This window comes from Hippoglossus stenolepis, chromosome 21, assembly GCF_022539355.2.
Source record: "Hippoglossus stenolepis isolate QCI-W04-F060 chromosome 21, HSTE1.2, whole genome shotgun sequence".
Taxonomy (NCBI): domain Eukaryota; kingdom Metazoa; phylum Chordata; class Actinopteri; order Pleuronectiformes; family Pleuronectidae; genus Hippoglossus; species Hippoglossus stenolepis.
In genome coordinates, this window is record NC_061503.1 from 13,240,276 (window position 1) to 13,267,960 (window position 27,685).

General features: G+C 44.0%; 1 protein-coding gene across 2 annotated transcripts in view; it reads right to left on the bottom strand.

Annotated features, from left to right (window-relative positions):
• LOC118100130 (adenosine kinase) overlaps positions 1–27,685 on the bottom strand; it is a 101,281-nt gene that overhangs the window by 22,119 nt on the left and 51,477 nt on the right. For both annotated transcript variants that reach the window (XM_035144883.2, XM_035144885.2), the window contains exon 7: positions 6,965–7,135. In XM_035144883.2, the coding sequence (XP_035000774.1) occupies positions 6,965–7,135 (171 nt within the window). The remainder of the gene's footprint in view (positions 1–6,964; positions 7,136–27,685) is intronic.

Here is a 27,685-nt window from a genome sequence, read left to right on the forward strand (position 1 = left end):
CCGTATAGTCTGGATGGTGGGAATACAATCACAAGTAGACAAAGGCCAGTCCTCCCGCCAACTGTGTGTGGATAAGAGGATTGGAAATGTGTGTGTGTGTGTGTGTGTGTGTGTGTAGAGGGGGCAACCGGCCAAACTCCAGGCAGCAGTGATTTGGGGGGAAGGACAGGCATGAGGGTTGTAAGGGTATCTGTGAAGCCCGCTGGTTCAAACTTCTCCGAGTCCCTCCAGCAACTAGCTGATATCCTGCACTCTCTCTCCTGCCGTGACAGATATACACTGGCCTCAGCGCCAGCGGAACGTGGCCACTATTGATCTACTCCAAGTGCAATATCTCCTCTTACATCCATAATTATTCTCCTTCAGAGGACTCCACCGTGTGCCCTCGCTGCCCGACTGGCTGGCTGGCTCTCTATCCGCCGCCTTGTTAAAGATGCTCTATGGTCTCGCATTTCATGTTGCACTGCCAACGACCCCCCCCCCTCCTCTCTCTCTCTCTTAACCCCGGCATTTTCGAATATTTCATGGTTCAGTCCCAGGGTTGGGGAAGGCGGCTTGGGCACGGCACAATTACAGTGGTTAGTCGGACTCCTCTGGTGGAGCCATGCTGGCTCCCAAAGTACCATGACTCGCAAACAGACAGGCCAGGAAAAACAGAGGAATGTTGGAGAGATCGTTTCTCTTCTGGGCTCGATCCGAACTCTGCCTGTACACCGACAGGAAAAAGCCTGTTGCAGTGTCTTGCACAGACACTTTATGTGATGGAGGGCTGGTTGCCAGCCTTTTTGCTTGTCGTCCTTTGAATTGAGACTGTGTAAATAGATGAAATAACACAGTCGTCCTCTCACAAATGAAAAAATTCAATTTAAAAGAAACAGAACACACCCTAATGCTGGCTAATGCCTTAGGAAACTTGAGGAGGACATTTATATTCGTGAGTCAGTTCACTGACTTAGACGTTTTACTACTTGTGTTCCTGCTCAGCTACATTTTAACATGTCAAACATTTCAATTGTTTTATCACTGACATAAATCAGGGAGTAAACACCTCATCAGGAGGCTTGTTAGCAGTTTCCTGCTGGTGCCATGGATGACTGGATATTGTGTTCAAAGGTAGCGACCTGTTCACTCCAATGAAAGCTGCTCACTGGGCACATTAGTCAGATGCAGGCACATGAGGTTCAGGCTTCCTCTGATGCACGAGCACTAGACTTGTTCTCTGGCTCAACCACCAGACTTCCTGGTGTCTCCTGCACAAAAGTAAATTTGTAGTTATATGCTGAAGTTGCAGCTCAGCCGTGTAATGTTCTCATCCCGCGGCTTGATGATGATATCACTTAGTGGTTCCCAACAGGTGGGTTGTGGTGGGGCATGGGTTCTAAGTAGGTCATGATCATGTGGGTCAAAGCAGCTGCTGTATTTACCAGTTGTTTTCATCGGGCCTGTTCACATGTGATGCGGTGAATAATCTTTAAACTGCCATTGTATTATTTCTGATATATCTTAAAAGCTGATTTTCAGCAAAATTGCCTTTCTTGCTGCTACCCTTCTTATTTCGAGTTCTAAGAGCCTTTTTGCGTTTCATATTATTTTCGTTGCAGTAGCCTTGTTGTTTATAATTTTTGAATTAAAATTAAAGGGCAATACAAGGACTTAAGTTTAAAGTCTGTCTAAACTGTTTTGTAAGAAGTGCTTGTGCGAACTTAGAAAATCCAAAGTTTATGGACCTGATCTGAATGGCCGCACTGACACTGAGTGAAGATTCGCTCATTAAAAGAGGGATGATATGATGAAATTAGAATACGGGGTTAAGAGCATTGGAAAAAAATTCAATCCCTGACTTCTTCCAGAGGTGTCGACCATCACTCCCATGTTTTGGGAAAATCTGTTCCCTGAGGCAACACTAGTTGGGAACTGCTGTTGTGGTTTAGGTGACACAAGCCAATTTAAATAAAACACTGGAATTTACATTGCCTCACTTTAAAGCAATGCAATGTTTACATGCGACCCCTGGGTGCATATGTCCCACAACTCAAGAGCGATTAGAGAAATTAAAGAAATGTTCTTGATGATTTTTTCAATCATGTTCCACCTGAGGGTCCTGATCTCAGGGTCGTCAACCACCGACCTAGTATCCACCCAGGAGTAAGAACAAATAGAAGCAATAAAAATAAATCAAGGCAGTTTTTGCATTCGGCAAATGATCACAGCTCATGTGCACCATGACTCATCATACAACTCACTGACTGTACGTCACACTGAAGGTCGACGTACTCCGGTGCCGAACGGAAGGCATGTGACTCATCACAGAAATAGCACATTCAATTAAAATTCAGTTGTGAAAGACACAAAAGGAGAGCAGCAGCTAATACTTCATGTCTTTTCTCCCAATGACACATTGTGATTGTTCCGCTTCGCCGGCTTTAGAGATGGTTCTGTGTTCATCCTCCCAGTTGGCCTGTGGGGCCTTGTGAATAAACACATGGAGGTTAATGTCTCATGTTTTCTCCCCCCTCCGTCCTCTGCAGACAGCTCTGACAGGAGGAGAGAGACAGAGAGAGAGAGAGAGGAGCCTAAAAGGAAAGCTGTTTCAGTAATACGCTAATCTAACCCTCACATCTCTTTGTTTTAGGCAGTGAGACGGGATATTTTCCCCGAGCTACAGTTGAGAAGCACATCTCGAGTCCGCTGTGGGTGAGCTGTCAAGGGGAAATTCTTTCTCCTATCCCTTCTTCTTCTTTTTTTTTTTTTTTGCAAGAACACCCCTCATACCCTAAGGGGTCTTCAGTGAACTTGCCGTCACCCACACATACTGGCAGCAGAGAGCACGCACTTCCACAGTCCCGCACACGTCACAGAGGCGATAAACAGCTAGGGGCCTCACCACGGAGATAAGGCTTCCAAGCAGTCTATCAAACAAACAAAGCCAAATGACGAATCTGGAGAGATGTTAAGAAATGACGCCATATTGGCCATGTATCTCCTCTGCCTGCCTGTTTTTCCATCCACATAAACACACACACACACACATATATATATATACACTCTTGTACACCCACTTCACCCTGTCCTGGAAAAATCATTAGAGCCCCTGCCGCCCCACAGACACACACACACACACTCACGCACACACACTGCATGCAGATGTAGAAAAACAGGGCTGAAAGCCAAAATGCCTGAGGGGCTTTTCATGACAATAACCTTCTGCAGAGCTGCTTGTATCCCTCCACCTAGATCACGGCGAGGTGCTGAGGGGAGGATGGGAAAATAGGTGAGATAACCACACAAAATATTAGGCAAGGAACATTGACACAAAGTACAGAGGAGGAAGAAACCCGTGTCATTTTGCTCTCATGGCCTGGAGAGATGGCAGGCTAAATGCTCTTATAAAACAGCTTGAGCATTGAAATGATGATGGCTCCTTTTACCTCAGCAAAGCACATTAATACATAGCCGAATGCTATTTCCACTTTTGTTAAATGGCTCACCTATTGAGTATTCAATTACAATGGCTGTCTCTCATTTTGGAAGATGAGGCTGGGACCCATATAAATAAGCTCCCTCTGAGTGTCGAGCTGCAGAACACATTGGGCAGCGGTGGAAGGCATGTGGCGCTCCTGTATGGGGGTGGTATGTAATGTTAATGGAAGAGGAGCGATGAGGTTGTTGGGTATTGGCTGTGGGGCAAAAAAATATATAATAAAACTAAGCTCCTCATCTGTGGTACCATTTTATTAAGGAATCACATTTTTAAACCATTTTTAACAAAAGAGCCCGAGCGCATGAAATGATCTAAACTGAGACAGCCATGAATCCTGGCTTTAAAAAAAAAAAAAAACATCAGTCAGGGTGATTAATTCAGTCTTGATTAATTGTTCCGTTTGTCTATGATATGTCTAAAATTCCACAATACAAATCCTCCAGTAATGGTTCAATCCCCCCCCATTGTGTGGTTTATCTCTTATGTTCAAATAGCAAAAGCAAATTGTGGCTAATTTTATCAGCGAATCCACTGGCATGTGGTTTTTTCCAGCAGTAATGATTCCCTCATTCAGGCCTAATTAACTGCAGCCATTAAATGGAGGGAAATGTAATGCCCTGGGTTCCATGTCAGGTAGTCAAAGGAGGACAGCACAGGAGGACTCAATTAGGCCTGCGCTGTTCCCAGGTTATCACACGACATGTTTGCCAATTAAGTGGAGTAGCGTCTGATGTCAATGCGGCTCTGTCGGCTCCATCTCAGAGGCCCTGGCAACGCAGGAACAACGCTGTAGCCTCCCCACCCACCCCCCACCCCCCAAGACAGACACTTCACTATTCCCCAAAAAGGCAGTAATTACAGGATGGATGGAAGACTGTTATATAAGTGCATAAGCTGCTGATAGGCCAGGCAGGGCTTTGCTGATGCCAGGTTTCAAACAAGTACCAGCAGGATCGAGTTGCAGCAGAATTACCCGGGGTAGACTCGGTCAGACACACAGACACATTTCAAAAGCAGGAGCGGGCCAAAACAAGAGGAGAAACAGAGGCTACTGGCATCTTCTGGAGTCTGTGGTGTTGCTGTTATGGAATTTCAAACAATCGAAAAGGGGAAACTGTGATGCGACTGAGCTCAGGTCCCAGTCATGACAAATAACGCACTGCTGGATTCTAAAAAACTTCCATCTTGCCCAAAATTATTACAAGTCACTTTGAGGAGATGAGATCGTACAGCTGCTTTAAACATATTTTCCCCGAGTGTGTGCAGCTCAGTATCGTGACTCAGTGAGTGTGGGAGAGGGAGGCAGAGACAGGCAGACACATTAGCCTTCCCTTATGGCACATTCTGCAGGGCTATAGGAGTCAGTCTGCATGATCCTGACTGTCACTGACTTGTTATGAAAGCATCACGGGCTGAGGCTGATCCATCACTTTGGGGGGGAGGTGGAAGTTGGGGCGAGAGGAGGGCCACGGGGGTGAGCGTGGGCGAGGCAGCACTGTTGCCTGTCACTCACCATGCACCACTGCATGACCGCCAACCTTGTCTGGCTCGTGCACAATGAGGGGTCTGGGGCTTGACTGTATGAGCAGTCACAGGCCAAAAGGATTCAAAACACTTCAGACAGACGTTAGACCTAGACAGACCCCGGAAGACCTCACTGCTTGAGGCGACCGAGCGCTGAATATCTGCTCTGTTTCCCGCTGAAGCTCTTATTTTGGCCCGACTTAGCCAGGTTCAATTGCGGAGAGCAAGCTCCGACAGAGTCTCCAGAAGATAATCTCCCTCGACAAACATACATTGCAATTATCCGGAGTCATTAAAGTGTAATGACTGGAGGTGTGAGCAAACAGTTACAGAACCACCCACTCGAAAATACATAACGCTTGCAAAATGTACGCCGTGGTTTAGGAGACAGAATCGTTCCTCACAGCAATTAGGGAGCGGGAGAGGGAGAGAGAGGTGCATATGTAAAAGGGAGGTCTTATACTGGGAGAGGAAAGAAAAGGGGAAAAAAGCTGAAGTCAGCAACAGCAATAAATCCTCGAATGCTGAGCAGTTTATTCCAGTTCTGTCCTGGTCTGCGGACCCCATCTCTACCCAAAGACAGGCCTCTGTTTAGTAGCTTTAGCAGCGGGGAGGCGAATCCAGTCCAGCGATCCTACACTCCCCTTCCCCTCCCCGAAGGCGCAGTTTGTCCAGGCGCTGCCTCGGAGTCAAGCTCAGCTGGCCTGTTAGACGATACTTCCCAGCAGCGCCGTGGTCTGTGACCACAGCTTGACCTCCAACCAGCTACTCGCTTTCACAGAGCCGCGAGAGAAATCGATAGATTAACCGGCATGAAATGGTGACACGATTGAGATGAATGATTACGGGGCTAATTCTTATTCATCTCTTTATGTCGCTGTGATAAGTGAGGAGTTAAATTGATACAGAGGAGAAACAAGAGCAATGAGTGGAATGAGAGAGTGGACCTGGCATTTTAATTTTGCTTTAAACGAGGTGAAAGGATATATTGTTAAACTGCAATAGAGAACATTATTTTGCTAGGATCGCACTATATTTTTGAATTTAGTGCGTTAATAAAATTAATATTTAGAAGTATTTAGTGTGGTTTTTTGATGGCAGCCTTGATTTTTATCTTGTAAAGAATATCTTAGACAGAACATATGGACTTTTACAAGGATTAATTGTTATTAACTTGTTATTAACACACATGTCCACTGAGTTGAAGCCATTTGTTAGTAGAGTAGTTGTTCAAAATTAGCACAGAAAACTAAATGTTGGTGTTGACAAATAAAAAGGTGAAGTTAGCAGGTTGCTGAAATGCTTCTATAGTTCACTACACTTTCATCACAACAACACACACCAGTTAAGTTGACTGACTATGTGTCACCGTTCTCCAACGCTATGACTCAACACCAGTGTGAGTAACATCATCCCTGGGTTTAATTTTGTAATGTTAGAATTCCTTGGACATGTCCTATTCTGACATATTTGAACTTTGGCTCTGACAGATCTGCAGATTCTGAGTCAGGGAAGTGAAGCCAATGCAGAAGTGCTTGAGACCTCTGTTCTCTGACCTGCAGGGGGCGACTCCACTGGTTGCAAAAAAAGTCAGTTTCTATAGAAATGAATAGAAAATGAACCTCCTCTCACTTGATTTATTACGTCAGTAAACATTTTCATTCAGAGTTTATCGTCTCAATCTCTGGTTTCAAGTCTTCTTCGATACATCATGATGTTCATTTTGTAAGTTATGGCCCCAGTTAGAGTAAAACAGATGATAAAGCATGGTATGCATTTACCTGGATACCAAAGCTAGTACTTTTCATTGGGAGTAGGTCACAGGTGTAGGTGTAGTCAGGCTCCACCCCCCGCCCTTCCAAATATGGACAAATTGCTGTGATGTCATGGTGACAAGCCACTTGATCCCCCCCCCAAAAAACACTTTAATCAGGTCAGCAAATGACTTGTGTCGCTTACCGTCTCGTTGCCAAACAGGATGTCGACGTAAGGCATGATCATCATCAACGGCTCTTTGAAGAACTGGCTGATGAAAGGTGCAGAGAGATTCACGCTGAAGATTTTGTTGTTTTCTGAAGCGTGCTTCGCCACTTTGAGGATCGACTCCGGGGACACAGTCAGGAAAAATCCCTGAAAAAAAAAGAAGAGAGAAGTGTTTACTTACATCATGTTTTCAGAAGTTTTACTGACGTCAACTGCGTCAGACAAATGGATCTGTACAGTACCACTGTACAGGCTGCATTATCTGTAGAGTGATGCCGGCCCCTATGGACTGAAACACTTTAAACTGCTAATTTGTGGGCTCTGGATTCTGACAGGGAAATTTTAGGATGACAAGACTTGGTATTACTGAAATAACACAGGAGTCAAAAGGGGGGAAACTGCGGCGGGGCTCAAACATTTATCTGAAATGTTTTCTTAGAACATACACAGAGCAACAAAGAAGAGGAAAGAGGGCAGGAAAAAAATCATCCAGGACAAAGCCCGTGGCTGGGCTCCAAGGCTCGTACTGGAGGAAGCGGCGTGCACGTATCCGATGATAGGGCGAACAAAAGTCTCGTCTGGACTCTCCTTACTTGGAAACAAGAGAGGCAGGTTATGTGAATGAATACAAATCAGGTAAGAAAACACCTTTGTGTTTCAGGTGGAAACCTGACGCGAGACTCTCCTGCGAGCCGCACAAAAACACTCCTCCTTTGATACTGATCTCCTTAACCTTGTTTTTCAGCAACAAGCTGCTCTGTAAAACCACTGTGTCACAATAGGGGCAAAGTGGGGGTTCAGGCACAGTGATACATTTAATCTGGCTGAAAAGCTTCCATTGTGGGCAATGGTGCAGTTCTCATTAAAGCGCTATGACATTTGCAGCGACGGAGGGCCGACCTCCACGAAGAAAGAAAAGGGTATAATACCGATGAAGGTGACTATGTCGTCAGTCAAATGTACGAGTCATTACAATACAGCCATGCTAAGCAGCTAAATTCCTAATTATACCATACATCCTTGATGCTATTCACTCTGTTGTTCCTCTGCAGTACTGTGTTACCTGTGGGTTTTTTGGGGTGTCTTTAAGTGGAGGCCCAGGTCAGCGCCTGTGGTCGCTGCACCATCTGTTGAAGGCTAAAAAGGTGTTTCAGTGGGTCTGGGAGCACAGAAGGAACTCACTGTGGGCTAATGGCCCATCACTGACACTGACATTTTTCTTTTGCGGCGTGCCAACACGTCAGGGGGAAGGGGAGATTGTTTTCTGACACAAATGGTCTTTTTTTCGGGGTGGGTGGGGGGTAGTTGAAAATAAACTGTCATGGTTACCGTAATGTTAACGCTGATCAAAGGCCGGCGGCTCGATCAAATATCCTGAGGGGTTTTGAACTTTAAAAGCTGAGCCACAGCTTCTCTAATCACACACTGGCTCTGTGTAATTTACTTCTAACCTCAGTACCACTGCCAGTGCCATCACAAATTGCCCAGAAATCAGTACTGAAATACATTAACTAATTTCTGAATGAATTATATCCATGTCGTGCTAAAATACGCTCATCCTGTCGTACTTAATTGATATTTGAGCACTCAGGTCCCTTTGATTCGATGTGATTATTTACGGATGTCACAACCAGCAACCACAAGGCAAGGACTCAAAACACAAAACAGAGCAGGTCCAAAAAAACGTTCAAGGTCTTTACTGAGCAAAGGTAAACAAATCCAGAGGGTGAGGCAAACTTGAGGTCAAGGAACTACCGAGTCAAAGACACTTGAAGACTAACACGAAGAAATGATGGCAGGCTTTCCACCAGGATGAAATGCCAAAAAAACAGGAAGTGAAAACGAAATTACAGAAAACACGAGAATGTATCAAGTAAAAATACTGCAGTCAAAACAGACAAAATTCTTTAAAACTAAACACCAGTAGAAACCCGCATTTTGACATTTAGTGATTCTTACACCTTAAAGTCATCTTCTACCTGGGCTGCATCTTCCTGTAATTGGTTTGTAGATGGGTGTGTTAGCAATTCGGCGATTGCATTTGCGTAAAGTAAGCGCATAGAAAATGTTGTCTGGCACTGGAATGTGTATGTATATATATTTTGGAAAATGTTGCATTTCAAATTTAAACCTTTAATGAGCCTCTCACAAAAATCATAAAGACCATTTTTCCCACCAGGCTCAAAACGTTGTTGTGACTCCATTGTGACTCGAGGGGGGGAAAAAGTCTCAGTTTGAGCTTTGTGAAATTCCACTTCCCATCGGTAGTCTCTGTCACTACGCAACAGGAGAAGTTAAGTCTTTAGTGCTGCGGTGCAGATCATGTATCAAGAATACCAGATCCAGTTTCCCAGGTGTCAGGGAGCCTTGTGAAGTGGGGTGACTATCACATTTCCAGGTCAAGATTATCAAAGCCACGGGTACACTTCGCACAACTTCCACCCAGCCAAAACATTCAATGAAAGAATTCAGAAAAGCATTTTCCTGGCAGACAAAGATGTGGAGCAATGTTTGGCCATGTCAAGTGGTAATTTGAGGGAAGAGTTGGAAAGGCAGGGCATCCATTTTCAATGTTTACCCTAAAGAGAGGAATGACTTCCACTTTACTCACACAAAGAAAACGTCTAAATGCTACTCTGAGGTGAAATTAGTGGTAATCTAACCATAAAGATCCTAACTACCCAGCAGCAGCAGCAGCAGCACGCTATCACACTTTCCCTGCATTGTATCTGTGTTTCTCCCGGGGCTGCTCACATCTGAAAAGCTGGGTGTGATGGATGGCGAGGTGTCACTGGGCTTAAAATAAAAGTGGACATCTGAAGGGTAAAAATGATCTATTTTGGGAAGGGCATTTTCATTTGCACCAGAAGCAGCAGAGGTGGTCATGGAAAAATACTTTTTTCTTTCTTCCAGGTCTATTTTAATTCTGCAGGGAGAAGGGGGAGTGTTCAAAGTACTGTGTCATGAAGATTTAGTTTGACACTTCCTATTACCAGGGAATGATGGAGGGGATTTAAACCGACACCTCCTCAGTGAAAAGACTAATAATGGACACTGCAATCACACTTAATTCCATCAAGTTTCCAGATCCGAGTCAAGTTTATTAGAAAAGCAACAATCCACCTGCCCAGCACCAAATGGCAAAGAGACAATGGTGACTACCTGGCAAATATTGTGGTGGAGACCAAAAACAGAGCTACAAGAGTGCAAATACTGGGCCTAGGTTCATGACTCTGAACAAATGAGTACTGATGTTGCTCAGTGTCAGTCTGAAAACAAGTTCATCATATCTTCTTTATAAGGTAAGAATATGTCTTTACAACATTTAGCAATCGATGCTTTGGCTCCACTTTAGAGTCGTCCATCTTTACAGTATAAACAGTCTATGGTCAAAACAGAGGACACAGTAATTGTCATGTGTTATGTTTTGTCTTCAGTGGAAGGATTGTTCCTGGTTTGTGTCTCATCCTCTCACCACCACCAGTAGCAGCACCAACGTTTCTGTGATTAAGTGCTATCATCAGTCTGAAAACTGCCAAAACCAAGTGCGACTCACAAATTCAAGAAACCACGAGTTCTGTGCAATGTCACACGACCGACTAGAAACCACATAATCGCTCTGATACAAGAAAAGAACATTGCATCTTTTTCTGGGTTACAAATTACTTGCTATTTTGTGCTATTTATTTGTGTCACCGTTGATGTGCAAAGCCTTGTGTGTGGGGAAATTTGATTGGGTGAAAGACAAATGTGACTTAAATGTTAAGGGACCCTTTTTAGGAATTAATTGGAGAAACCCAGTAGAGACAATCTAGCAATAGGTACCTGTAGAGAGAAGAAACAGAAATAAAGGAGCCGAAACAGCCAGAAATGACAACTTCTACAAAGTAATATAAAGACTTCACGTATTCACCAAACAGTAGCTTTTATATCATTTTCAAAGCGACTTTCATTTCAAGTATAGAGGCGTTTGTTCCAGTTATAAATTCCTCGCTGTCAGGAGAGCCCTGAGAGCTAACCGGCAGTGTTTCAAAGCTTTACAGAAGCCGCCCAGGCCATGCTATCCCTGTCATTACCATAGACAGCCCCCCATCATGCTCTCTGGTGCACAGGGTTCATTACACAGAATTAGATGTCACACAGATCAGAGCGCGTGTGATGCCACACACTGCTCTCCTCGTCAGTTATCTCTGTAAAGCACCGTTGCGAGGTGGATCGATAGCTGAGGTTTGGAGCTTCATTAGCTCAGTATGACTCCATCTCCATCAAGACACCTCTGGTACGCCACGCTAGAGCCGCGAGATATATTTTACTCTGCGAATCCTGAAGGTCCCGCTGTTTTACACACAAGCACGCGGGGACAAACAAGACCTTCGCACATGATGGCGGGGGGTTGGGGGAGAATCTGTGTCAGTCTCCGGCTCGATAAACCAGCAGAGAGAAAGAGGACAAACAAACAGAGGTAAGTGATTAATGGTGTCACAAAAAGCATTGAGAGGAGGAAAAAGAAAAATCACAAGGATGAAAGGACCGCATTTAAGGTTTTTTCGCTTCAAATGAAAACGAGTGGGGGAGAGGAGCTACAAAGCCAACTGGGATTTTCTCGATGCTAATGATGTTTTGTTTGCATCAAAAAACGGCCAGTTGGTTTCATTTAGAATTAAACCTACAGAGGAGATAAATGTGTAACAACCCTCGCGACATGATTCAGCATTCCCCGCACTTTTAGGATGTTTGATCTGACTTGCGAGGCGATTCAGCTGCACCGATAGCATCTGCCTCCTCGTCTCCTTCTCTCTTCCATTAAGAATGATGTTCTGGTGGGGCTTATCAGATATCTAGGAATTCATCCACTTCTTCTGGAGGCAGCTGGAGGGAAGCCAACTGTACTGGAAACAGAAGGGGAGGGCCGCGCGTTTTAAAGGCCACTCGGAGACCGGGAGAAAGGGGGCTATCGTGTCAGCCGGGATCTCCAGGGCAACATAAATGTGCCACGAACGCTGGATTTAACAAGTGGGCAGAGACATCACTTACCGACTGCTGCAGTATTTATTTATATATCATTTACTCTGGTTTAAATATTACCCGATTCTCAAGTTAGCAGATATTTCCCCAGTCAGGAAGGTCTCTCGTGCTGGATTTGAAATATAGTGGAGCATGCCCGAAGGTCGCTGCTATAACCAAACATACCTGGCCAAGGTCGCTTTAATGAGCGCGGATAAAACAAGACATTAGAGCCAACCACAGAACACTTAAGGGGAGTGTGTGTCACAGTACCTGCCTGCAATTTGTACAACCATCAGAGACCGTAATTACATTAACCTCAGACGCCTCCACTCCTGTGAAGTAACAGATGAAACTACCCTTAGAAAAATAAAAAAAGGTGACGCTAACTCCAGCTTTGCAGTTGAGGTTTTTTTCGCTGGCATCACAACATTGGGAGAATTAGTTTGATTTGAGTGTTATCTCACTAAAACTAATTTGAGATCAGCTCCGGGGTCTTTTCAGATGGCTGCTGTTTTGCTCTCCTGTTAAGCTCCACAGTTTCCCCAAAAAAATGTGTTGGCCAGGGGAAGAGGCCAGCCCGAGCGCGGAGAGAGAGGGATGCCAAGGAATGTACTTAAGATCTAAAACAGACAAGATTTAAAGCCAAGAGCATTTAAATGCCAATACTAATCCACAAAATAATTCACCGCAGAGTACAAACTGACTCTCCCTTACAGATACCATATGTTACCTCTGTGAAGAGATGAAACGTGAAAAGCGATGCCAGAAGAGGTGCTTTCTTCTCCTAAAACTGTGTTATGTCGGTAATGAAAAAGAAAACCATGCTTCTCTCTTTCTCTCCTCATGCTCTGAAGCCCAGTCTGTATTTTTTCGACTCTCTCTGGTTTCTACTGTAGTGCTTGCCTCCATCTTTGGGAGATTAGCCCAGAACAAACTATTTGGTTTGCAGGGAGTTAAAATTTGCTAATGCACACACTCTCAAGTGTCCTTGTCTGCCACACTGCACTTAATTAGCATTTTAGTGCGAGCAGTTCTCTCTCCTTCAGTACCTCTGAAGGGGAAACATCACTCCGACTCACACAAATACACACACACATACACTTCTGGAGTCAAGTTGGGCTCCTGTAGTTTCTTACACGGTTTGAGAACAGGATGGGGAATGGAAAGGGGCGTTTGTGGGGGTCGATGGAAAAACGGGATAAAAGCCTGCGATGTGAAAACAGATGTCGGGGCCTCAGAGTTGTCTCTTCTCAACCGGCTTGAAAGGACGTATTAATATATGGGTCAGATGTATAAAGCAGAGGTTCAGTGTCGGAGTGTCGACACTGCAGAAGGGGTTTCCAGTTTCAGCGACTCGAAGGTTGCTCACAGACAGAAACCAAACCTCCGCAGACATTCCTGCTGCTGGGAAGTGAATATTTCCAAATGTGCCACTCCGTAGATGTAAATGAATTAGTGCGCTTAACTCCAACGCTAAAACGAGGAGCCAAGGAGACAATCTCTCACTGTTCGCAAGTCGCTCCGGTGAAAGCCAGCGCACTAGGTTGGAAAATTACAGGTAATTGCCGAAGCCATTGAATCCAGTTTGGTTTTGGTTGAAAGACTAAAATAACAAAGCTCTGATTGCTGAAAAGACAAGGGCAGGGAGCTGGGAGGCCCTGTTGCTAAGAGTTAATTTGATACATATTTCTCCCCCTTGAAATGTCTGAGGTACTGGCAAGAGACGGTGAAAGAAAAAAAAGAGAGTGCGAGGGGAGGGTGAGACCCCCGCTCTGTCTGCAAATACTATCCATCTGCCATATTACATTTAACCAGCATGAGAAGCTAAGGGAGCGCCCTTGCACAATATTGTGTGAAGGCTGTCAAACTCAATGCAGGAGCTCGGTGCCCACTGCTCAGAGCGGAGGACATGGGGCCGCTTAAATTTAGTCTAATAATAACTTCAGACTGTGTGTGTGTGCGCTCGGCAGCGGCAAAGGGGAACATGTGGCAAAAAATAACTCTGTAATCATTTACGCCAGTTGAAATAAAATTCATCTAATTCAAACTGTAATGTGGTGACCCCCCCACCCGCAGCAAGAAAACACCAACAGCGATCAACAGCTTCTTGCTCAATCACCAAATTACAAATGGAAATAGAGAATTAAAAAGTTGCGGGAGATTGAAAATATGATTTTGAAAGTGTTGTTTATCTGGTGCCATCATTTTGTAGCATTGTTGTTTAAAAATTTAAATTTTTAGATATACTGTAGTTGATTGTGTTTACATATTATACCAAATTTATAAATCTACATTTATGCATTAAAAAAGACATTTAAGACGTTTACACCCTCTAATCGAAGGTGGGCGACACCAGCACCCACTTGTGAGCTTAGCTTATTTTCAAATCTTCTGAAACTAAACCCCTAGACCACCACATGGTGATACCATTCAGAGACATCCCCAATCCTCTCCTGCCCTCTCCTTGTCCACAGACACGGCTGCTTTAGTCCCGGTTGTCTCACACACACACACCTTTGCAACTGAAATATCCAGTGAAGCAGTGGGCTATTGGGCTTCTTGCTTCCAGAGTTTCACGGCAGCCAAGACCACGGCCACCGATAAGCCAGCAGTTCAAATAGCTCGGGACAACTGAGGTCTCGGGCCTTCAGGAAACTCTGGAGGCGAGAAGCCGTCTACTTCATGGGACATTTCTGTCTGTGTGTACTGCCACTGGAGTCATAGCCAAAACTTAGGGGTGAAGTTACCCCGTAAAAGAGGTTCTCCAGCACTTCCATAAACCTGGTGGAACCACAACTGGCAAGAGTTTAAAAAGAACAGACAGAGGTGAAGCGGGAAAAGCTGATATCCTTGTTGCGAGGTTTACACTCACGATATCCTGGATGCTACAGTTTCCATAATCCAACATGACAATGTCTTTTCATCAAACCCTGGCTCCTGGTTAATGCCAATGACTTTGAAACTCCCAAGCCCCCAGTCTGTAACACATGCAGGCTCGCAGTTCAGTTGTAGTCATAGACAAAGCCAAGGCTCTTTGAAAAGCTGCTCCAGAGTGTCAGTAGATGTTTTCATCCTGCTCCTCACCTCTCATTGCCTCTCACAGTCGATCTTATCTTGTTGAATATTTGGCATTAAATAATTCACTTTATTGAGAAGATCACTGAGAAATATGTTTTAATCTATAGGCTCCATTTCCTGAATATATAATGAATGAGACAACATGTCTGTTACACACTTTATCAAACTGGATAAAATAAAAGGCTCAAAATATATTTAAATCTGAATATTCAGTAAAGTTACACTAAACAACTAAGAGCATAAAAACAACTATATTCAAATACCAATTCAAAAAGAAAGTTTTTAAAGCACAGTTGTTTTTATTCAAATGGTCAATAGACACATTTTCTACCAAAATCATAAATAACTTGAAAGTTCTGGATGACAAATTTTCAACTAAACCTTTGTACCTGCTGACTTTAAAAAGATAAAATCTCAGACAGCTGACCCTGAGGTTTCTGTGTCTCGGAACCTCAGTGACACAACACGGCGCTAACACTCACTACTCCGAGAAAAAAAAAAATCAATTGCCTGGAGTCAAGAAGTGTGAACTTTCATACCCTAAGCCCAATTTCCCTGAAAGTGGAGGTCCTAAATCAAATCAAGCCGAGCCAATGCACCGTGGAATTATGCAAAAAAAAAACGACACCGCCATATAAAATGACAACTGGTAAGAAATACTGTCAAGGCTTGGAAACTTCAGAGCCTGTTTATCCACTCCGTGTTTTTATCTTCCTGGCGCTGTGATGATGCTTCAAGTCGACTCTTGCTTGTCTTTGTTTATAGTCGAGCCAAGAGGGTGAAATATGGAGTGCGCTCAGGTGACGTAAACATACAAAGAGGAAGAGCAGAAACTGTGCACGTTAACCGAAGCGTTTACTGGTCTTATCAGTGCGAGATTAAATAAAGCGGCTTTTGTTACCATAGTGTTTTGATTGTTAATAGAAAAAAGGGTCAGTTTCTGCTTAAACGTGAAAATTGCCTTTACGATTCACTGCTGGGTGAGAAGTATACGTCCCTTCCTGTGGGCGGCTAATCACCGATGGCGGTACCTCAGCACGACTTCAAAATCTTCGTGATCAAAAGAAAGACAGGAAAAGAAAAACACACACACACAAGACTGAAAGACACTGAGGGAGCTTTCAAGTTTTGAAAATGAATGCATGATAATACCATTAAAAGTTGGCCACCGCTCCTGCGCTTAAATTTCTGTCCGTGAGTTATTGTGAAAGTTATCGCTCTCCACTGGGCTAAACAGATATTTTCCTCCCTCGAAGCACTCAAATATTATTAGTGTAGTGTGCTAAGAGCCTCTCTCACATGGGAATAGCATCTCAGGCTGAGATGGATATAATCACAGCCAGAAATAAAAAACAAGTCTTTCTTGAGCATCAAACAAACCCCCAAAAAGGAAAAATCATAAAATTCAGATGCTGCTGGTGGTGGTGGAGGAGGTGGGCGTCAGGGTTGTCTGCCAAAGACACAAGTAACAGGGTGAAGGAAAGTGTTAGATGTTAAATTAAAATCGTTCCGAGGCATTAGCATTCTTAATTCTGACTTATTAGTGCTCTATATTATTGCTCTCAGAGGGACACATGACTGACAACCACCAGGGACCTGCCTCATTCAGGGTTAAGAGACTGCTCTGACACGGAAGCGGCTAATTTAAGTCTAAAAATGCAGCCGCCCTTCCCCCAGCCTGACTCGGAGGAAAGAGAAATGTTTCCATGGTAATACCCAGTAACACTTGTTGACCAGTGACACTAAGGAAAAGGAGGATAACATGGCTCATAATGTGTTTGACAACCAGTAAGGCTGTTATCTTCCATCTTTGTCGCTCCTTTTTTCTGGATATTTTTTCCCCCCTACATTTGTTTTTGTATCATATTTTTTGGGGCAATGTTTCCTCATCAGTGTCGACTTTTATAGTTTCTTTTCTCCAGAATGTCTCGAGTCAAATTTAGCCAAAGAAAATCTGAATAAATGTGTGTTTATCTGTGTGTTTACTGTTATAAGACATGTCTGCAATAGAAGTTGGGTGCATTGAGATACACAGTTGGTGGCAGGAATGTTTTCAGCTGCCAGGGCACAATGAGATGATGTAATTATAGGAGAACGTGACAAACTTCCAACGAATGACAACATGGTGGAAAACGTGATAGAGAAATGAGGCTTTTATGTTTGTATCATGTCTTACTAATGAGCTGCAGGCTCACTTACCAGTAATGTATGGAAACATGCATGAATTCAAATTTCCCTTTGATTTTCTGTGAAATCTTGTGCGACATTTTTCAGGGAAACTTCCCTACAGATGTGATGTGTTTATGTGCAGCTGTGTTTATGAGATTCAGTTGAAGTTTAACTCAAAATTAAAAAGGTTAACATCACTAAAAACTTCAAACAAACCCTGTACATTTCCAAGACGATTTATAAACTTCCTGCAGGAGTGAAAGCAAATGAAACCTTTAAAGTTCATACAAACAACTCATACAGGTGTGACAACCTGTTGGTGAGTTGGTAAGTCTGTCTGTACAAAGGCAGCGTTGGAACAAACTGTTCCTTCTACTCCACCCTCTGATGCATCACCAGGACAATGCCAAGCTGCAGGGAGTCATTCTGTACGTTGTTATCAGAATGGTGAGAGAAATGCAATTAGAAAAAAAAAAAAAGGTCACAGAGTTGGTGTGACATAACGAACCAAACCACACCTACACAGACAAGAACAAGACAATCAGCTTCTGCAACAGTGTTTTCTTAACAGCTATATAACTATGTTTGTTTATCTTGGAATGGGATGTAAAACGTTTAACGAGTAGTATTAGTCTCAATTTACCCAGAGGTGTTCTACCTACAATAGTGAGCAACTAAAGGCTTTGTGTAACTGCTGAAACTGAGATAGATCTCATAATCTCTCCACATCAACATTTACTTCATTTCACAGGTGCAGGTATTGGCCACTAAACCGAGAGATTAAACTGTTCACAACTCTGTTTGTAATCACGATATTAACGATAAATCAAGACCGTCTCTTCTCTGTGAGGATTTTAAACCTCTTTAGCGGAGACCTCAGAAAAGACCAGTCGCCCTCCTGCCTAATTTACTCTGACGAGAGCCTCTCAGACGGTCGGGAAAGTAATCCTCAGCTTCAACACCCACATTCATTTTCCTAAAATTTCAAAGTGCTTGAGATTTCTAAGTGCAGCGGCCTAAATGAAATACACAGGGTGTGGAGTGCTACATAGCAAATGTGTGAATCATCTTTCCATAATTTTACTGATAGTGCAGCACAATGTGTGCCAGTGTTTGGTGACTGGAGGATTGGCCTCTTCAAAGACAAAGAAACATTAAGAAGAATTTTGGTATCCAACGTGTCAGTCTGGTTACTTAATATACACCCACATTTCCTCCAGCTCAGCCGCAACATGAAAAATTACCACTTAAGGGAAAAATAAACGTATAAAGCTGGTCTAAGGAGCAGGAGGTGGAAGGTTGGCTTCTAATTGCTGGAGGGGAAAGAAACCATGTTAGAGTAAACAAAGTCTGATCGATGGTGGGGATTATATCAGAAAGAGCCTTTGGCCTTTGGCCAAGATGAGCAAACACGCCGGTCTCTGTCTCTGCTGCAGATGGGAAAAGAATTGCCAAAGCAAAGAGCTGTTGAGTTAAAAGCATTATATTTCACAGAGGGGGGAGCAGATAGAGCGTAGTACAATGCCAAATATGACATGTAGCCAACTATATCACGTCTTGGCTATTTGTATCAGACAGAAACGCCAGTAGATAAGAGAGCAGTGTTGTGAGTTTGATGGAAGGCTGTTCCGGCTGGGGGCTTAGCTTTAGGTCAGGCTATACTCCCATGGCGCAGCAGTGCTGTGAGTGAAACCTCTCCATCACCACACGCACAAGTTCAATGCGCTGTTAGCTGGTCACGGCCGGGAAGAAATGTATTCTGTGTACTGCCGGCTTCAATGTGGCGATTGCAATTCACATAAGCCACTTAAGGAAATCTGCAGAGGGAGAGAAAAAGGTATAAAACTGACAGGGGCTTACGAGTTATTGGAGCCTTTTAAACACGGAGGCTCCTCATCAGACAGGGTCTTGGGGTTTTTTTCCTCCACCAAGTCTTGTAAATGAGTTCACTCCGTTGCCTTTAAAACCCCGGTAAAGGTATTAAATCTGAAAATAACATAATTCATTACCTCTGTCTGAAGCATGTTTAACTTGAAGATGTAATACGAGCAAAAGTGCTTTGGTCTTGGTTGCAAGGATTTAAAAGTGCAAAATGTAAGCTATTCTGTCTGGGATGTCATTCAGCACAAAAGGAATACTAATGACTTCTGAATCCATTTAGTGACTCACTTCAATTTGTGATTTATATTAATGGGCCATGTATTGCTCTCTGCACATCCAACGGGGCTGTGTTCTGCTAAATTTCACCGTAATATTCATGTCGATAAGCAGGTGACGACTTGGAGAAAGGGCTGATTATATTTGCTAATCCCCAAAGAAATTAGGCGAGATTGATGAAAGCGTGCATATACTCCACACAAAGCCTTGGGAGTCTCTGGAAGCTGTTACCATGGTGGTATCCCATTAGAATAACAAACATTTCCCCTGGATGTTTAACATCGCTTCCCAGTGAGCACAGCCCTCCCTAAACCTCCTCTCCCTCTCCCTCAAACACCTGCCTTCACATTTTCCACTTCTGAAATTCCACCAGCCACTTGTAAAAAAAAAAAGAAAAAAAAAGGGTGAAATATGAAATGCAGTTACGAGAAAACTTGAGTGCCAAAAAAAGGACTTTTCTTCAAAACCCGTAATAACTTTCCATGGGAATAGGGAGAAACTTAAAAAGAATAACACTTCCCCTTGATTTTCTACTCCTACCACTTTTTTAAGCAGGCAGTGAATTTCCTGGAGTGATAAGGGCTTAGCCAATGTAATCCTCAGAGGACCCTTCTCTGGTATGCCAGGAATCAAGAAACCTTTCCCTCTCGGAAAATAAAAAAAAGAAGAAGAAGAAGAAGACAGAGAGAGGGAGGCAACAGTAGGTTTAGGAAGGAGGAGGAGAGGCAGCCAGCATGCCATCTCCCACACATGCTGTCGAATGCAAACTAGCAAATGTGTGGAAAGAGCAGCCGGACTCGCCTCAGCTGGAGATCAACAGAGGAATATTGATATGACAATGGAAGGGGCTTCCCTGACTCAGACAGCAGGGGCCACCAAGGATGCTCTAATTGGCCTCACGGAAGGAAGGCGGCCGGGGCAGGGGTGGGTTGGGGGCACCCCATAAATGTTTCACGCAGATTGATTCATTATCAGTTTGCTCGACAGGCTGGGTGGGCCTCGTAAAAGTGTACCATCTTGAACTGGTAGCATGTAAGTCACTGTCACCGCGGCAGGACAGAATATATCATCCTGACCTTTCACTTCAGATATTGAAATGAGAGCCAGAAACATGACTTGCCACGCTGCAGGACTACTACTCTTGCATTTCAAAACGCGGGGAGTGGAGGGATAGCGCAATGATAGGCGACAGTGCAAGGGAAAACATTAATAATTTACGAATGTCTCCTCTGTCAGGATATGCCAAGCTATGATGTGCTGTCTTTTTTTTCTTTTTTTCTTACACCAGATGTCAAAGCTGGCTGGCAAGCTCAAGGTATAAATATTCTCCCGAGTAAGGAGCGACGGCGTGTACAACATGAAAGGTGTTTTATCTGTAGCGTCACGCAAAAATAGATCTGAAAAGTTAAACTAATAAATCCATTTACTGACTCGTGTAACTCCTGGTTTACATTACCGACCAATTAATGTCTTCTGGATCATTATAAAAGCCCCCACATACTATCCACCGTAACAGTTTGCTACATGAGAGATCATAAAATTTTACAGCCAAACTCTCCTACGTCTCCTAATGTGGTTGAACTGACATTTTTTCAAAGTGATAAATGTGCACAAATTATTCAATATCCCACAAAAACTAATCCGTCCGCTGAAAAAAAAAAAAGAAAGAAAGAACTGCAGGCTTCACAGACACGCAGAGCCGCTGAAGATCACTGGCAGCCATTTAAGAGCCGTGAGAAAGGCAGTTGAGCATCTCGGCTTCTCGCTGGGTGGTTGGATACATGTGGTTGACACATTTGCATCTTCAAAGATGCACACAGACAAACTCAATATGTGTGAGAATGTCTGGGCGGCATGTGGAAAACCCCAGTCCTTCCTCTGAAGAGGTTTCCTCCCCCCCCCCAGCTCAAAGACTACGCGACGCTCTCAGTCCTTCAACTGTCAAGCCGTCGCTTCAACACCGAGTTGTAAACAAGTTGCTCGGAATGGATGCACGGAAAACAGTTGCCGTGCACCGTGCAGCACTGTCGGCTCTGCACCAAACCAGAGAGGCGCTGCAGGAAACTACAAATCAGGAGCCATTACACAGCAACAAATATGACAGGAACCTTGCTGCACATTATTTGAGCTCCAAGACTCATTCACTCACTGTCTCTTCCAATGAGCGTGAACAATGCAAGCAGAGTGTGCATTGTGCTGCAGAGCAGGAGACAGTTCCCCCTGAATTGGGGGTAAATTACAAAAGAGGCCTGTGCAAATTAGACGTGATGGCTTCATAATGCATCTGAAGTGTCAGCTTCTCCAGAAATCTATCCCCAGGCTACACTCCACGGATTGATGCTTTGAACTTACAATTATTCCTGCCAAAACGCTGCAATCACCACGCTGTAAAACAATCATTCAAGCATTACAAAACACACAAGATCAATGGTGACTCAGTTGTTGGCAGCGACGCAGTTAGCAACATAAAGTACGAAGTTAATCTACATCTGCAAAAGAACACATAACAAGTGTGTGAGTCGTTTATTTTTTATTCCTCCCTTTTAAATGCAACTTTTGAATGAGGTCCTGGAAAGAAGATTAATATCTGTGAAGTGTTTGTAGTGGTTTTAATCCTCAGAGACCATTTGTTACAGAAGGAGGCAGAGGACCGGAGGGAAACAGCTGTATTTCAAGAGGAACCATCCAGAGCTGTGTTGCCTCCTGATATTCATTTGCTGGGGGAATGTAAGTGCACAGTTCCATACGATTACAGCACTGAGAGGACTCATAAACAGCAGCACAAGTCCCGGAACAGGATCCGGCGTCTGTGCAAATGCTGAGCAATTTCATATTACAATATGACCTCTTACTCATGCATTATTCTGCTTGCGGAGAAATAAATTACCTTTGTAATTTGGGACACCTCCAACGGCGCTACCGGGTGCCGTTTGTTGCCAATATGTCGAGCGATCGCGAAGCTCGGCAGACTAAAAGAGAGACTAAGCCCAGGAGGGATGACTGGGTCGAACACCTCAGTTGAACCGGAAAAAGTGACCACAATGGTTGAGTAGAGTGAGACTCTGAGAGTAAAATGGAGCCTGAGGGAGAAGCAGAGAGAGAGAGAGAGAAAAAAATGCTTCCTGTAAACACAGACTCAGAATTATTTACTCACAAGGCTAAATATTAAAGTATCGTCTCATCCTTAATTAAGTCGTGTTTATATTTCCCAGTGACGGGTCAGTGGTATACATAGGACGTCTAGTTGAGATGCATCAGTGCCGTCTCCTCAACAGCGCCTGCTACATAATTAATACACACACTGACATGACATGGATATGATATGACAAGAGTATCAGAGGCGAAGAGTTAGAAGAAGAGCTGAGCGGATGCATTTTTCATGAACTGCAGAGCTCCCCAGCCAAAGTTCTAGACATGATGTTTCAGTTTCACAGACGAAAAAAGGAGCACAGAGGGCAGGGGAAGCAAATATGTGGCTGTATGAAGACAAACCTGGGAATTCACATGCAATCGCACCCACACTGATAATTCACATCTCAGATCACACAGCCAGTGATGCTGAGGACTTTGATCGCCCTCGCGTCTCCCTCCCGGCTATCGGCTCGGGGTCTTGTTCGAAAAACTGCAAATGCGATACAACATCCTCTTCATCTTTTTTGCCTTCCACTGACGCCTCAACATCTGATGGGTTGTGGCGTTACTGCATCTGCTGATACTTAATAAAAGTGAAGGCTGGATTTCTTTAAGGGCAACATTTTCCATTTCTTTCACCATTTCTCCTCAGATTGGTGAAGATATAAATAGCCTCGATTTCTCATCCTGTGGCAGACAAAAAAAAAATATAGAAAAGCTCCACACAGGTGTGGAGAAGAATTCATTTTGCTGTGTATTTGGACAGGGCTGCTCTGCCTTGCCGCCGGGATGGGGGCCTTACAGGGGCCATTCCTCCTTATTCGGAGCCATTACCACCCCACTGTCACTGTCAGTCTGTCCCCTCACCCATCACAGAGCGCAGAGCAGCCCCACAGCCCGTCTCAAACTCACAACTAAATCACATTCTACGCACAAACGGCCGGAGCCGTGCAGCATCTACTGTATAATCTAATCTGTCCATCTCCTGTGTCCCTGCACACACACACACACACGGATGGCAGGCCTGCATCTCAGCACCTCAATCATGTACATTTCCGCTGTGTGTGGTGAAACAAGAGACGGTAATGCAAATCAGAAATCAGGATTTGCCTCGGTAATTGGGGCTTTATCAGCTCATTAAGAAACAGGGAGGCATCGCTGAAATGAGCATACAATATTCCCATTAAAACTGCCAAAGGAGAGAGCACTTAGAACATATCAGCACAAGTCCTTGGGAGCGAGAGGGAAGCAGCTGTGATTGATAAGGTTACTATCTTGTCAGTTAAAAAAAAGAAAAAAGAAAACACCTTGGGGAAGCAGCAATTTAGCAGAAAGAACGGAGCAAATGTTCTCAGGTGGCCCTGACGGCCACTTGTCTGCCCCTCACTGTTCTAATGCCCGATACAAAATGGCACATCTTATTAAAACTTTGACAGATTTATTATTACAGTTGTTTAACCTCTTCATAATCAAATCATGTTAGGGGTTCAAGGGTACAAGGAGACTCTCTCCCACTGAATTACAATCACTTTGATTTAAATCTGGTTACCCCATGCAGGCACATTTCCTGCTTACACCGAGAATGTTTTAAGAGTCAAGTGCATGCATCTAAAAAAATTATAGGAAATAAGGCCACTTTTTGCACTTATGAAGCGCTCTGTAAAGAAATAACAGTATGCATTATGATGTGTGAAATAACAGGGTGCAAAGTTGCTATTCCAGCCTGCTCCGGCCCTTTGTGGGACAAACTGTGCCGCTAACACTCAAAGATCTAACTGGCAGAATTCAGATTTATCACAATTACAGTGAGTGGCCACATTAATCCCACAGTCTCCGCATGACAGACAGCGTAGTGACGTGCAGCCATATTGAATTTCATGTACAGTAATTGCTGCGGCTCAAAGTGCTCGGAGGTGAACTCGTTGCATACAGTATGACGAGGAACAGAGCGCTGTCATTGGGCCTGCAGAGAGAGAGAGAGAGAGAGAGAGAGAGAGAGAGAGAGAGAGAGAGAGAGAGAGAGAGAGAGAGCTCTGTCATTAGCTAAAGGACGGTGATGATTGAGTAACACTTTCTTACTGCTGCAGAGGAAAAACAACCGAACGCCTTCAGCAAAATCAATACGGTTTGAGCCGTCGGAATGCAAATAGCGACTATACTGGCGGCATGACACGAGATGATGCACCATTACTTATTCTGGCTCCATTCAATGTCATCATTAGCCTTTAGAGTGTCAAATCCGCTCAATAAAGGACATTATTCCCAAAAGGATAAGCGCTGCATTAATCCTTTTATGCAGCTTTCAGCAGGATGGAGTCTCCAATAGCTAATATTAATGTGCAAGGTGTCAAGAGTGAGATGGCTAATCCCGATAACTCAGGATGTACAGTCAACTTTGCAGATGGCTATCTGCCCTGGACTCGCACTCATAATAGGCGCAGGAACAGGATGTGCTTTTGAAGCCGCACTTCCCGCACGTCGTCTTCAAAGAAAACGATAATTTTCAACGGGGCTTTCTGAAGTGGGAAGATAAGCTAGAGAACGGGGGAGGACAAAATAAAAATGATGCTCGCCTCAGAGAGGAAAAATAGCTTCCTGATATAGTCCTAGCTCCCTCTTTAAAGCTGACACCTAGAACATACAGTTTATCAATTATACATGAAGCCAGAATCCATCTTCTGTTGGCAGCTTGTTTGGATCCGGCCCGAGCCCTCTCAGTGGTGAAATGTGTCTGGGAGCCCCCATCCCTCCTGTCGCCTTTTTCCACTCACAGCCTGTCCTTAAATCAATCCCTTTTCAGGCCTGAATTTATTTTTCCTGTAACAAATCTGTCTTGGCAAATGATGTCACATAAGCGGAGAGAATGACAGCCTGATGTCTATGCAGGGAACATCAACCTTGCTCCAGCAGCCTCCTCCCAAGGTGAGTAATCATGCTGAGGAGCGGTGCAGTGTGTGGATGCCAGCCAGAGTCCAAACAAACCCGGAGTCTGTTGCTCAAGATAAACAAACCAATTAGGTGGAAGGCATGTTATTCCTCAGTTGGTGGGATATTTGCTAGATGGAAAATAATCAATGCATTCTTATTTCCACCGGGTGAAGCCGAAAAGTCCTGAGCAGAATAAAATCTAGGCAGAGAGGAAGAGTGAAATTATTCATTAGGAAAAAAAAATAAATAATGGGACTAAACTAGCTACTAGTCATGTAATTAATCCATGCAGGCTCAGTGGAGAGAGGAGAGCACAGAGGGGAAGATTCATCATAGCTTTTCGCCCCTCGCTCCCAGGGATACATGCCCTTCTTGTGTGGATGAGTCAGCTTACATCTTCTGACAATTGAGAGCCAAGGGCTTTGTCAAAAGGAACCACAGTTATTGTTTTGATTGGTCCCCCCTCGTTATGTTGGGAGCGCAAAATGCTTTCAAATGTGATTGCGCCACAGCATGTGAAAATAAGGCACGCACATATAGAACATCAAAAAGGCAAGACGTCTGCTTTTTATTTACCGAGGACAATCACTTGGCACTTTGGCGCTTTCTCCCTGGCCTCTCCTCCGCACTGGAACAAGCAGCCATATCAGTAATTGCAGGGAGCAGCGCCGTTGGCCAGCCGGAGCATTAGACGACTGGACTCGCGGTGCATGACATTCAAGCTGGCCAATAACGACGGACATGCTAATCAAAGTGGCTCTGGCCTCGCCATCACAGTGTGACTGGAGGACTTTGCTCGGTCGGGGAGGATGTGCAGCTGCTCTGGCTGCATTTCCACTCTGCCCCTTCAGGGCCTGGGCACCAGGCTCACCACTGGCACAAGAGTTTGCATGCCGAGGAAAACCAAAAAAAAGGAAAAAAAGAAAATGGCGACGGCAAACAACACCACACATGAAAAATAAATCACAGCCAGCTTGTTAGCATGTCGGGGAGGAGAGGGGAAGAGGAGGAGAGAGACCGAGAGAGGAAGGGGAGAAGTGGGTTAAGAGATTTAACTGAAAATCTAACACTTGCCACAGGTCCAAATGTTCCACCAGAGCAGCGGCAGCCCTGTTGGCTAAGTCTCCATAAAGCCTCTAAAGCTGCTTACAATATACACTTGAGGAACAATAGATAAGGTCAGAGTAGTAGCCTATGTCTGAGTGCATGGGGCCATGTATGAAAAAGAGTTTTTCCCCCAGACTGAGTAACTGAAACCTGGGCAGAAAATATCATGTTCACACAACTAAATAAAATGAAAATCAAATCTTATTGAGTGAAATGAGTTATTAAAGGATTGGTTTCTCTTCTTGTTGTTAACATGAATAGTTTGGAGGTTGGACTGGTCAGGTCAAAGTCATTTTATGTAGCTGTGGGCTCTGGGAAATGAGTGATCGCCATTTTTTCCCTATAGAATAGAATGAGATTTTGCTGTTCCTTGTCCTCATACAGAGATATTCAATAGAGATATTGATTGATAATGAAAATAATAATCAGTAGTTTGTCATTTTTAGAGATGCACATGTTCCTGAAGAGAAGATTGATGCCACTCTCATGTCTGTCCACTGAATATAAAGCAGTGGGCTGGAGATGGTTAGCTTATCTTAGCATAAAGACTTGGAACAGGTGGAAAGCGCGAGCCTGGCTCCGTCTAAAGAAAGGAGGAAGAAATTAAGATGCTCTGGAAAAAGCTTTTAAGTGTAGCTGGAGTTTCATTTTTTTTACTTAAATTTTGCTAAATTTGCAAATACTAGTGAACAGAGCAGTAATTAAAGAATACAAACAAACTGATACTGATAAATGCCGCCATAAATAGTATAAAAGTTGACGTACGACATAAAGAAAATCTTGACTTGAATTATCAAATCGTTACAAAATATTATTATGCTCAGTTGTCATTAGTCTCCTTTGAACAGGGAGTGTAAAATAAATTACTGGCAGTTTACAATGGATCTGGGCCAAACTGGCAGAAGGAAGATATGCACGAGGCTTATTACAAACCATAAACAAATTACAGCAACATAAAAGAGAAAAATGAAACCACGCAGAAGGAAACAATTTCTCAAAGAACAGTGTCCAGCATCTGCCGCACAGAGATGCACATCTGTGGCGATTTCTTTGTAGAAGCCCGTCGTCGCGCTGACCCGGATGGTTCGCGGCGAGGAGAATATTCCGGCGATATTTATT